Source organism: Phaethon aethereus (genome assembly GCF_964289735.1).
Source record: "Phaethon aethereus genome assembly, chromosome: 1".
Taxonomy (NCBI): domain Eukaryota; kingdom Metazoa; phylum Chordata; class Aves; order Phaethontiformes; family Phaethontidae; genus Phaethon; species Phaethon aethereus.
This window is the reverse complement of record NC_138575.1, coordinates 87369345-87381476: the sequence shown is the minus strand read 5'-3', so window position 1 is coordinate 87381476 and position 12132 is coordinate 87369345. Positions and strand designations below refer to the sequence as shown.

The following is a 12132-nucleotide window of genomic DNA, read 5'->3' as shown; positions in this document are numbered from 1 at the left end:
GCCCAGTGCCATGTAAACCGCCCTGTGGTCAAAAACCCCAAAATTCTGATGACGGCACCAGCCCCTGAGCCATGTGTTGATCAGGTGTGCTTTCCTATTCCTTTCAGCATTCTTCCCTGGCACTGAAGGGATTGATGAAAACACTACCTGTGCTCCCGCTCCATTGATCAGTCGCTCCAGTGCTCTCAAGTCCTTTTTGACTGCCTTTGGGCTTCTTAGTGCAACCTCATCATTGCCAACTTGTAGGACCATTGGGCCGAACCAGACCAGGGAGTTTCCTGGTGACATCTCTCACCTGGGCCCCAGGGAGGCAGCAGACTTCCCTCTGAGTTGGGTCTGGTTGACATATTGGACCCTCTGTACCCCTCAGAAGGGAGTCGCCTATGACAGTTACCCTCCTTTTTTTCTTAACAGAGGATGTCTTGATGCGTGGGGCTGGCTGACGCACCCTATGCACCCCCTTGGATGGACATTTGTCAGGGTCCTCATGTTCCTGTCCCTCAAGTTCCAGAGCCCCATACCTGTTGTGTAAGGGCAGCTGGGATGGTGAGGGAGGCCGGGAGGGGATTCGCCTGCCTCTCCAAGCAGGGACATGCTTCCATTTCCCCTCATCTCTTAGGTCCCCTTCTTCTGCCCGGCTTGTGGAGCCTCCACCAGCTGCCCCTGCTTCAGGGATGGCAGGGTGTGGCTCCACCAACCTATCTCTCTCTCACTCTCCCTAATGTTCCTCAGCCTCTCCACTTCTTCTTTCAGCTCTGCCACCAGGCTGAGCAGGTCCCTCACCTGGTTGCACCGCATGCAGGTGGTATCTCCGCTGGTCTCTGGTACAAGCAACAGGCTCAGGCACTCTTTGCAGCCGGATACTTGGGACAGCCGCGTGCTTGAGTGGGAGCTCTGTCTGTGTCGCCACATTCCTTCTGGCCACGGTTTTCAGCCGAGTGGCGACCATGGCTGAGCCTCTTCTGGGAGGACGATGGCCACTTGTCAGAAAGCCTCTAGTGCCGGGGGGGGACTGCACCCTGCCCGCACGACTTCCCTGCACGAACTGCTGCGCAAACTGACGCGCTACGTCCTTCTGATGTGCCATGTCCTGTTTGCCCACCCTGTTTGCCGCGCTCCAGGTCGCTCGCACTCCCTGGGACTGCTCTTGTAGGTGAGGGGCTTTGACTGCCGCTGCTTGTGTCCCCGCCCACACTGAGTCAGAGCTGCCGCTCGTCAGGAGCCCGCTCTGCCGGCCTGAGGGGGGGGGGGCGGGGCACCCTCTTTCTCCCTGTGCTGCCGCCTTCACGGTTTGGCCGCTTCAGGAAGGGTCCCCTGGTGCGATCCTTCGCTCTGGAGCCCTTCGCCTCAGTGGCTTCGCCGAAATGGCGGGCACACTGGGAAACAAACTGGGAAACAGCATTTCCCATAGAGACACGCCTCTCTGCCCATATCTATGCCCAGTTTTATGCTTTTTTCTTTCATTGTTAGGTTTCCTTTGCTCAGATGCCACCTAGCTTTCTCTGCCCCTATCCTCAGCTTCCTATGGTTTCATTATGCTTCTGAACTACTTTCTTCTGCACATTTTTTGACTTTGTGCCTATCTCTATGCTTGCTTGTTTGCTTTCAGTCTAGCATTGGTGGGACCTACTTCTCCATGCTAGTTTCATAGCTTTTCCAGACATGGGAAGTGGGACTGTATCTCCTGGTGAGGTCTGTGCAAAAGGGAACACACCTCCAAGTTTGTTCCCTAGAGTTTATAGCCCAGTTTTGCCTGCGTTGCCGAGAGTCTCACTTTCAGCTCAAAGTCCCTTTCCTTGCACAGTTTCTTCTCTGGCTTGACAGCTAAACAGCATGCTACCTTGAAAGTGATGTGGATGCAACGCTCTCAGGAACTAGTTTGGTATATAGCTAAGCAGAATTGGTATCATCTTTATAGAGGAAAATTCTTCCAGCTATTCCTAAATAGCTGGCAGTTCTTATTGCTGTTTAGCATCTACTCCCATGACTGGTAAAAAGACGCAACAGTTTAGATCCTCAGTGTTTTTTCAAGTAATGCTCAACTTTCAGCTGCCCTGCCACCTGGTGGGATTCAGAGCAGTTAGATAAACAATTCAACTGCATGCGGTGGTGGCTGTTGGTGTTACAGCAGACTGATATTTACAGGCAGAAGATCAGAAAGGGAAGCCAAGTAAAGAAGCTGGTACTCAGTGCTGAGACTACTTAAATGCATGCTACACCAAAGATAAGTACTAAGAATGACAGTATAGCTGCCAGTTAGTGTTTACTGGAGTAATCACCAGTGTCTGCCTAGAGCTTGTGCTTACAATCAGGTCTCTGTAACACAGGAGTAAGGTTGCCTAAGCAAGAGGCAGAATTTCCTCAAAGCTCTGCTCCCAAACAGGCAACTTTTGCTCGAAATTGGTATGCAGTCAGAATTGCAACAATATGCATTCTCACTGATAGAAATGCAAAGGCTGTAACCACTTACTAGTGGTTATCACAGGCAATAAGCAATGTAAGGAAAATCCAAACTCGGGATTTTCCTTATCTTAGTAGTTTTTAAGTACTATTTTAGTAGCTAAGGCTTTGAGCATTTCATTTCCAAGTAGGTCTAAGGGCCTTTAAGGATAATTATGAGAAATACATAGCAGTCTGTAAGATCGATCTCATTTGGTCCATTTGCCAAATCAACAATGTTCTGTCACAAAGGCTGTTTTTTTTTAGTCTAGCTGGTCAAAAGGACAAAGTTGCATGAGACCCTGGCTTTCACCATGAGATTATTTCAAGATGTTCCTTGCACTCTCCCCACCTTCCCACCAGAGTTCATTATCTCCCATTTTACCCATTTCTGAGATAGCACTGCCTGTGGCAGTAGCCCCAGGTCACTGGGGTGATCTGACTTAAAGTGATGTTTCAGTCATTCCATTTTTATCACAACCTCAGAATCAGTTTGATAGCACAAATTGGAGTCTAGCAAATTTCAGGGGGTAAAAAATTTTTAACATGGCTTCAAGGGACTCAAAGATGCCTATGACATCCACATACATGATAACTTCCCTATCGTTCTAACTCCCAAATGAATGTACCATCTTTTATATCTCACAAAGATTTCCTTAAATTCCAGGCTGGGTTTGCCCAAAGACTAATGGGTGCACTGGTGGAAAGGAGGAAGGACATCTCAAATTATAGGATATTTCCTGAAGAGCTGAAAGAAGTGTAAGAAGGAAAAATTGTGGATGGGGGAACAAAAGATACTCCCACACCACCTACAGCTGTAAGAACATGAAGAATACAGGGTTTTTTTCTGATGCTTTGTTCTAGGATTTGCTGTTCAAGTGAACAAGCATGAATATGCTTTACCTTAAAGTTCAAAAAGTGACAAAAACCAGAATTCCAGCTGCTGCTACTTCTGCTTCCTTCAGTGATGTGTCAGAGACAGCCTGAGAAATCAAGCCTCATACAAATCAAATTAATTCAAGTGTGTTATGCCAATTCAGCCAATACAGGGCCAGGTTCAATCTATTTCTGTGTGAAATTTCTAACTACTGTAATCAGAGATGAGAGTAAAAATGAAGTGGTTTGATTTTAATTTTATTCTTTGCACATCTTTCCTTCTGCAGACTATATGATGGGGTCCCTCATAGCCATATCCAACTCACCTTTGGATAGGTAGCAATTAGGCCATCCTTCAGGAAGAAAAACTGGTTCAGTTACTAACCAAACTTACATGGTATTCACTGTAGGTATTTGGAGGTATTGTCCTCCAAAGACATTACTGTAAAACTGGCATTAATTAAAAACCAGGTCTGGGGTTGATGACCGACAATGCATGTGTGTAGTGGCCTCCCCAAATGTTAGTCACTGCAGAGCACAGTCTATAAAATCCTGTCCAGGAGGGAACAGTTACTTTTGAACTGCTTGATTGGTTCCCTAAATTTTTCTTTGGGCTTGAATTGTCCCTCTCTCTTCCACTCTTCCCTCTCATGTCCCCTCCAATTGCCATGCTGGAGAGTAAAAGGAAGCATGAACATCTTGTCTTGTGCTTCTACTGTCTACAAAGTATCATCTTTGGACTTGATGATCTTAAACGTCCTTTCCAACCTAGTGATTCTGTGATCTTGGACTTAAAATAAAAGGAGGATGTGGCCAGCTTCTCTTAGGCTGTTGTGTGTGTGTTTCTAAATGACAGGCAGGAACATATGAGAAACCCAGAGACACAGTCCCATACCAACAATTGCTGTGTTGTTTATAAACACCTCATGGTTGTAGAGTAAGAGAAAGAGAACTAATCAGGAAAGAAGAATGTTTAATCTGCAAGAAGTTAAATATTTACTCTTTAATGTTAATCATTAATCTGTTGAAAGAAAAGAAGCACATCTGTATTGGTGAAGACCTCACCATACTGGTAATACTGGCAACCCTTGAACTTCTTTGTAATTAGTGATGAGACTGAGCTGTGAAGTTAGCTGTTAAGGACAAGAAAGCCATCCCTCCATAAAATTGGATACAGTCAGATAATCACTGAAGACTGACCATGTACATATGTATTTTCACTCTTATGTATTTATTTCCTCAGGACTTTTCACATCTTGGGTCTTGGAACTGATGGAACTGGTCCCAGCCATTTTTCACCTGCAAGACAAACCAGCACAAAAGAGAAAGTTAAAATGTAATACATAGAAGTGATTGTCCAGTCACACTTCTGCAGTAGGATGACTGTTCCTACTCTTCTTTTGAAGGATAACTACTGATGATGAAATACAGATTTATATCTTGTCTGGCATGTTTCAGCCAGCTCCATAAATCTTTCACTGTCTAGTTACAACTGAAGCTGTATAGAAGAATTATTTTCCTCTGTCACAGATGAGAGATTCTACAGGTCTGTGGCACTCCACATGAGGACAAAGCCAGTTATTTTTAGGACTCCTTTTCTGAGGGGCTGGGGGTAAGAAGAGAAACAGGGTGGAAGGCTGGGTAGTCAGAGAAACAAAAGGAAAATCTGTTGAAGTCCTTGGAGTTGAGACTAGAAACCAGGCCATGACATTCCAGTTAGGATTAGTGACTATCATAGTGGGTGTTGGGTATTCATCTTCCTCATTCTCATCAAGAACTTTTTTATAGAACCAGAAACCCATCTAGAAAAGAAAATAAACTTCAAAAAAATCCCCTTCTGTTTATGCCTATGACTAGTTTTAATTTACATTAATTTAGATTTTCTGCTGAAAATTTTCAACAAATGCATCAGAGCTAGTTAGGTGCATAACTCTTTCTAGTGACAAACTCTCCCTAGTGCCCAATAGTCAAATGTCCTCTAACTCATGTAAAAGCAGGTTTTACTAGTTATCACAATCTTAAGTCTCAATTTTAAGTCTCTTAAAAAATTTAAAGTTTGTATGAAGGATGGTCAATATAGGAATTTCTGTTAAAAAGTTGTGTAGTTAGGCAATTGCAAGTTATGGATTGGGGAGCTGGGATAATATGCTTTTTATTAAGAAGGAACAGATATAAAACTGTCAAAACTACCAGAAAAAGCAGTATCAGCCATAGTCTTAATCTTAGTCAAGACCTAATGCCCAGTACCAAAAGGTTAAATATGAACATTTTGAAAACTAAGTTTCAGTAGTAATTTGAGAATGGCATGTGGCGCACAAAGCCTTGAAACGTACCAAAAAAAAGGGATGGAGAACTCAAGTTATTTCTTGTTTGGAAAAGGGCTACATCTTTGGTCACTCTAAATATACTGAGATACATTCCAGTCAGCAGTTTCAGCCCATGAGAAGGATAACCAATATTATTTAATATTTGAAAGGTCTTAAGAGTGTTTTATTTAGCTGTATTACATATTTCATTAAAAGAAGGTGAAAGCATGAAACTAAAAGTGATGTTATTAGGTATACTCACCTATAATGCTGCCTAGCAGCTCTAAACGATCGGAGCCAAAAAAGAGATGAGGTTCCCCATTAAAATGTGCCACAACAGCAGGCATCCCAAATGCCTATTGACACCATGGAGATAAACAGAGAATGTTATAATGAGAGAAATTTTTGCAGACACATGATCAATCTTCAGGAATAAAAAGCAAAAACTTCAACTTTTTTTCCCTCCCCTTCTTTTTACCGTCTTCATTCTTAACGATGACTCTCCAGAGCCTGTATGCCCCTTTTGAAGGAGCAAAAAAAGCAACCTGACAATGAGATAAACTACCAACAACAGTGAATTAGCTTTCACATGTTCAAAAAGCAAAGACCACTTTGCTTTCTATAGTGCTAAGAAAGCACTTATAGTGCTTTCTAATCATCACCTTCATTGTTCCTTGCTTCCCAGTATTCTTAATAGGGAAGGAATGCATAGCTGTGATGACAAATGGCATTGGAAACATCTCACCCCGTATTTTATTGCTTCCTCTGTTGTCTCTCTCAGGCGGTTCTTCACTGCAGGGGATGAAATCATTTCAAGTAGCTTCTGGGAGAGCTCTGATGATAGCCCAGCCTGTCCAGCAACCTGAGAAAAGATGATATAATTAAGAGTACTCCAGTCCTAAATATTCTAATTCCTACTATGGTCCAATTAATTTAATCTTCAGTATTATCACCCAAGGTCTATTACCAAAAAAATTACAAAATACCCTTGAAGCACTTCTTGTACATCTGTCTTGCTGTATTCCCAACCCATTCATCATTTATCAACTCTCAGATACAAAGTAGAAGGGATATTTTAAACTTCCAAGCCCCACATACGCACTTTTTTTCAGGAGTTCCTGAACAAAATAAAAAAGAAAGGAAAAAAAAAAAGATAAATACTAAGTTTAACCTCTGATCCAATGACTTACCGGGTAACTTAAAAAAAAAAGTTGTTCTGAAAAAGAAAAATCTTACTATACAAGCCTGCCAAGACAAAAACAGTTTTTATGACTAATGTGGCCACACAGGATCTATAAGTGATACTGCATGAAAGAGACTGTAACTCACAGAGGTTAAAGTTACTAGTGTTATTGCTATACCTTTTTAGCTTCCTCTGTGGCTCTCCCATACAGGAACAAGATAAAGTGGCCAAAAGTAAAGGTCCAATGTTTACCAGATAACATGGAAGCTACAAGTACCTATTTTAATAAAGTATTTCACAAAAGATGTTAACTTCCATGCCAACTACCTGAATGACATGCCATTTTTAAAAAAAATATTAAAAAACACTTACAGTATTGCAGAGACCAGTAATCCTGCACATGCAGGTGTTAATGATTTTTTCCTTTTTTTTTCCTCTCAATCACTTTTTCATTTAGCATCCGTATTTTCCTCTACCTTCTCCTACTTCCACATCAGGGAGATTAGGAGCTCTTTTTGACTCTGCTTGAACAGGAGATAAACAAGCGTAGCACTGGACTAGAACAAAATGCTGTGTATGCTTGGTAGCCACAATGTTTAGACGGCAATATTTACAGAGATGTAGTATCTGGTCCTCACCATGTTAGGGCAGAAGGGTTATTTAAGTGGACTGCGACAGGATTCAAAGACTATACATCACTTCTATAGTAATTTATGTGAAGTTACTGCTGACTAAAAAAAGAAGTAAAAAAATACTAAGGAACTGTATGAAGTAAACAAAGTTCCATTTTTCCAATTGATGTGTAAAATAAATTCACCTATAAAGACTCAGATGAAAGGGCTGGGACCACTCACCCACCTTTGGATAGCGTATTTCCAGAAGAGAGGAAAGTCTAGTACTTTGCTGCAGGAGTGAATGAAGACAGACACAAGCAAACAAGGAGCTGCCTCCCTTTCTGCCTTGCTGAACAAAGGGGGATACTCATATACTGCCAAACAGTGACACAGAGATCTTTTTGAGTATGAATTTTGTTTCTCTGAAGTTCTGCATGTCCTTGCTTTATTTAAATAATGATGGATTCAGACTATGTGAGGATTTTCTGTGTATATTTATATACTGGGTCTGGCTAGGATGGAGTTAGTTTTCTTCACAGCAGCTCCTGGGGTTCTGTGTTTTAGATCTGTGACCAAACCAATGCTGATTTGATAACACACTAATGTTTTAGCTATTGTTGAATGGTGTTTGCACAGTGTCAAGGCCCTCTCTGTTTCTCCCTCTCCCTGCCCCACCCCATGAACAGATTGTGGGTGTGCAAGAGGTTGGGAGAGGACACATACGAGGCAGATGACCCAAACCAACCAAAGAGATATTCCATGCCTTAAAACATCATGCATAGCAATGAGAAGGGAGTTTAGGGAGGTTAGCCACCTTTTGCTTGGGAACTGTCTGGGCATCAGTCTACCCATGGGAGGTGGCGAGTGACTGCCTTTGCATCACTTGTTTTCTTTCTCCTTTGCATCTTTTGTTTTCTTTCTCCTTCCACTTCTCCTTTGCTTATTAAACAATTTTATCTCAACCCACAAGTTTTCTTGCTTTTATTCTTCTTTTCCTCTTCCCCTGTCCCACTGGGCAGTGTGGGGAAGTGAGCAAGGACCTGCGTGGTGTTTAGCTGCCTACCAGGGTTAACACACCACAGTTTAATAACATCCTTCAAATCTTGCCTCTTGTAAAGGCAAAATGCAAACCTTTGCTGAAATTCTACTGAAAGAGGTACACTTCGATGGAGCTGACGTGCAAGGACTAGACTCCAGGGAAGACTGCAAGTTTCAGGTTTCAAATGGGGATGTTGGATAGGAGGGACTAGTCATGGACAATTCCTCTCTTTTCTTCACATTCCAAGAACTTAAAAAATAAAACAATGTAGAAATGAGAGCCCTTAAACAGGATCTCACGGTGTACTAACTTACATGCCATTACAGCTTTTACTGTACTAAACAAAATCTAAAGAGCAAAAGGAAATACATCAAAAGAGTGTTATTTCTAAGCATGTAAAAGGGCAATATGGCACTGAACTTAATAATAAAGCCTGGCTCCATCATTCCAAGGAAAGTCAACTTCCCCAGAGAGTTGCATTTCACCTGAGGATTTCATATAGCAGCAAAACCTCAATGTATTCTGGAGACTGTTCATACTTTCACTACTCTTAAGATAATTCATTGCCCATCTCGCCATGTGAATTAACAAAAAAGGAGACTCTGGTTCTGAGTGCCATTTAAAGCATGACCAAAATAAAACCCAATCATTCTAAACAGAGCTGCTAGGGAAAATTTCCTAGATGAAAATTTTCAAAACTCCAAGTGAGTATTTGACTAAGCTGTCTTCAAGTCTATTACTGATTCAAGCCATAAATAAGAATCTGTATCAGAAACACAGAAGCACCAACGAAGAGGAGACACTTACAGCCAATATATTCTCCGGCTGACTGATATCTTCACGCTGGTAAAAGAATAAAATAAGTAATTCAGTACTTAAGAACAAAAGCTCAGCTCTGGACTTGAGAACCACATTTTCTAAGAAAATAGAAATAAAAACAATACTAGTTGCTGGAGAAATTTCCTCAGAAAAAGTTTTAAGTCACCTAATCTAGGAATGTATTAAGTCCTTTCTGATATGAACTAGTGAACCACTCGGCTCATAAGGACTCACCATACATACCTAAAAGAAGGCAAATAAAGCTGACTATGAGCTAGTTCTTTTCTTGTAATGGCCTCTGAACCACTATGACCTTAAGTTTCCTCCTATGACTTTTCATTAAAAGATATTTCCTTTCTCTTGCTCAAATTCCACATTTGAACGAAGTGGGACAGGAAGGGTGACTGAGAAAGGATTGAGAAGTAGGCTTCATAAAATACTGACCTGTGACCAAAAACGTATCCAGAACTCCCTAGATAAGGGTTCCAAGTATTGTGGTTGTGTCATATCAATGGCTGTGATAAAACGCATGGCCCCAAGACTGCCTAGGATTAGTGGGGAGACAGAGAAACATACTGAAACAAGGCACAGGATCAGGAACAGATATGGTCTGCACAAGTGCTACTTAAGAACGGTATCATCTTCTCTGTAACAGTCCCCAAACAGTAAAGCTGATGTTGATTCACAGTATCTTCCATGCTAATAACATTCACAAGCATATTTCTCCAGAAGTTCCTTTTATGGTTAAAAATGCACATACTTCATATTGCTCACAGATACAGGAAGAGTCTGTGGACAGGGAATTAATCTTTACCTTTACTGTTATGGAGAACTTGAACCAGAAGTGCTTGAGTTGAAAGATACCAGCTAAGCTAAGCCTCTTACTTACCTGTACCCAGTACACGTTGGAAGTCATCTTCTGAAATTTGTACAGGCACTTGGTAGTATTTTGCCATCCTTTTTATATCCTTCAGCATGTATTCTGCACGCTTTGGCAACATTGCTGGGGGCTTGTTACCTTTGAGAAAAAGTTCTGCTGAGATTTTCAACTGTATTATAATAACAGTGGACAAAACAAAACTGTACAAATTAGACCTCATCTATATACTTGCCTAAGGAAGAGTATAATTTCATATTGGCTTACTGGAACATACACAGCTTTTCCAAAGATAATGCTAGGATTTAAACATGATTTATTTTAGTTTTGCACAGATCAACCCTTTAAGTTAGCAGAATCAGTTTTAAATCAATGTGCAAATGTCCTAGTAGGTCTTTATGTTGATTCACACAGATGACTTTTTAAGCTAAACAACTACTAATGCATGGGTAAACAAATGTAGACTTACTAATTTCATAGTTTATAAGTCTTAGTGATTAACTTGTTCTAATAAGGCCACAAGTACTATTTTACGGCATACTTGGATTCTTCATACATATTACAAACTTCAGGTGTTCCACAAATTAATTCTGGTTTGAACTCAACTGAAAACTGTTAGGAAAATATTCTGTATCAAATTATTATTATCCTATTTTAGAACTGATGAACTTTGGCATAGACTGTATGTGCCACAAACAGTGGCTGTGTAGTTGCACAGTATCAAATTCCTTGTGGCTGATTTCTCAGTCACTACTGAGCTCCACAGTCCTATAGTTAATTTGTTATTGGTGCCAAAACTTAGTTTAAAGCTGGCTCCATGGGCTCTCCACTCACTAAGAGCTTGCCCACTAGTGTCGATAGTATTTCCCTACAGATCTAATCTCCCCATATTGCCTACCAGTTGCTTGCATTATGCCACCAAGGAAAGCTGGACGAAAGCGCAAATCAATATGCCAGATGTGCTGGTACCGGCAGAGCACCTGTGGCATGAAAAAGTAGTGATGGATTAACAGTCAGAAGAGATGTCTATTGAGCTGTGTGCAGCTAGGAAATAAGCTAAAGCATTAGATAGACACTGCAAAGAAATCCTTTTCTATTATATTAGTGATAGTTCTAAAATCGTTTTCTGGATGCTACCAGAGAACTCTGATCTCAGAAAAACTTAAAGGACCACATTCGTATTATGACTATACAAAGCTAAGCAGGAGTAAATAAGGAAAATATCAAGCTCATGAGTCGACACTTGGCACTTGTCCAACATCAACTACCCCTAAAGCAAAACGTTCAGCAATAACACCCAAATACACACAGGCCATGCCACCATTTGGCTGAGACACGCTTCCTTAGGGTGCCTGGTTTTCAACACATGAGGAAGAAACCGAAATACCCCTTACAAGTAAGATAAAAATAAACCCAAAACATAAGGCGGGAAGGGCGCTGCCTGCAGCACGGTGGGAAGGCAGCGCCAGTCGGCCGGACGAGCTGCCCTTCAGCCGCCTCCTGAAGGAGAGGCGGCCTCGGGAGCTACCGCTCGGGCCCGGCCGGCCCGGTGCTAGCAGCGGCAGCAGGCAGCCGCAAAGGCCCGGGCCGCGGGAGAACGGCAGCGCGCCCCACGAGCGGCCTCCCTCCGTCTCCCCTCTCCCTCACCTCAAACCCCAGCCAGGAGTAAGGGGATACCACATCGTAAAAGAGCTCCACCAGCGTCCGCCCCATTCGACCTCCGTGCCCTCCCGTCCGGCCTGCTGCTGCCACCGCCGCCGCCGCCGCCGCCGCTACCCAGTGAGGCTCAGCGGCAGGGGCACCTCCCCCGTGGCAGGCGGGGGGCGGAGCGACTTTTCGTCCTGTGGCGGGAGCTCCACGTTGTGCCTTTTAGCAACTTCTCGCCGTCTTTCCCTGCGCCGCTGCCCACCCTGGCGTGGCTGGGGCCCGGCCCCAGCTGCCGGGTGCCCTTTGCTGTCTCTCCTTTGAAGCCCGGCTTG

At 42.7% G+C, this 12132-nt stretch overlaps 1 protein-coding gene across 1 annotated transcript; it reads right to left on the bottom strand.

Moving 5' to 3' along the window:
- Positions 1 to 4564: 4564 nt before the first annotated feature.
- Positions 4565 to 11875, bottom strand: GSTK1 (glutathione S-transferase kappa 1; the record flags this gene model as incomplete). Its single annotated transcript, XM_082007914.1, has 8 exons — positions 11801 to 11875; positions 11052 to 11133; positions 10166 to 10294; positions 9721 to 9821; positions 9265 to 9300; positions 6367 to 6483; positions 5884 to 5977; positions 4565 to 4614 (listed from the first exon to the last, which is right to left on the bottom strand). The coding sequence occupies exons 1-8, from the start codon at positions 11864 to 11866 to the stop codon at positions 4565 to 4567; spliced, it is 675 nt and encodes a 224-aa protein (XP_081864040.1). The 5' UTR covers positions 11867 to 11875.
- Between the last annotated feature and the right edge of the window lie 257 nt (positions 11876 to 12132).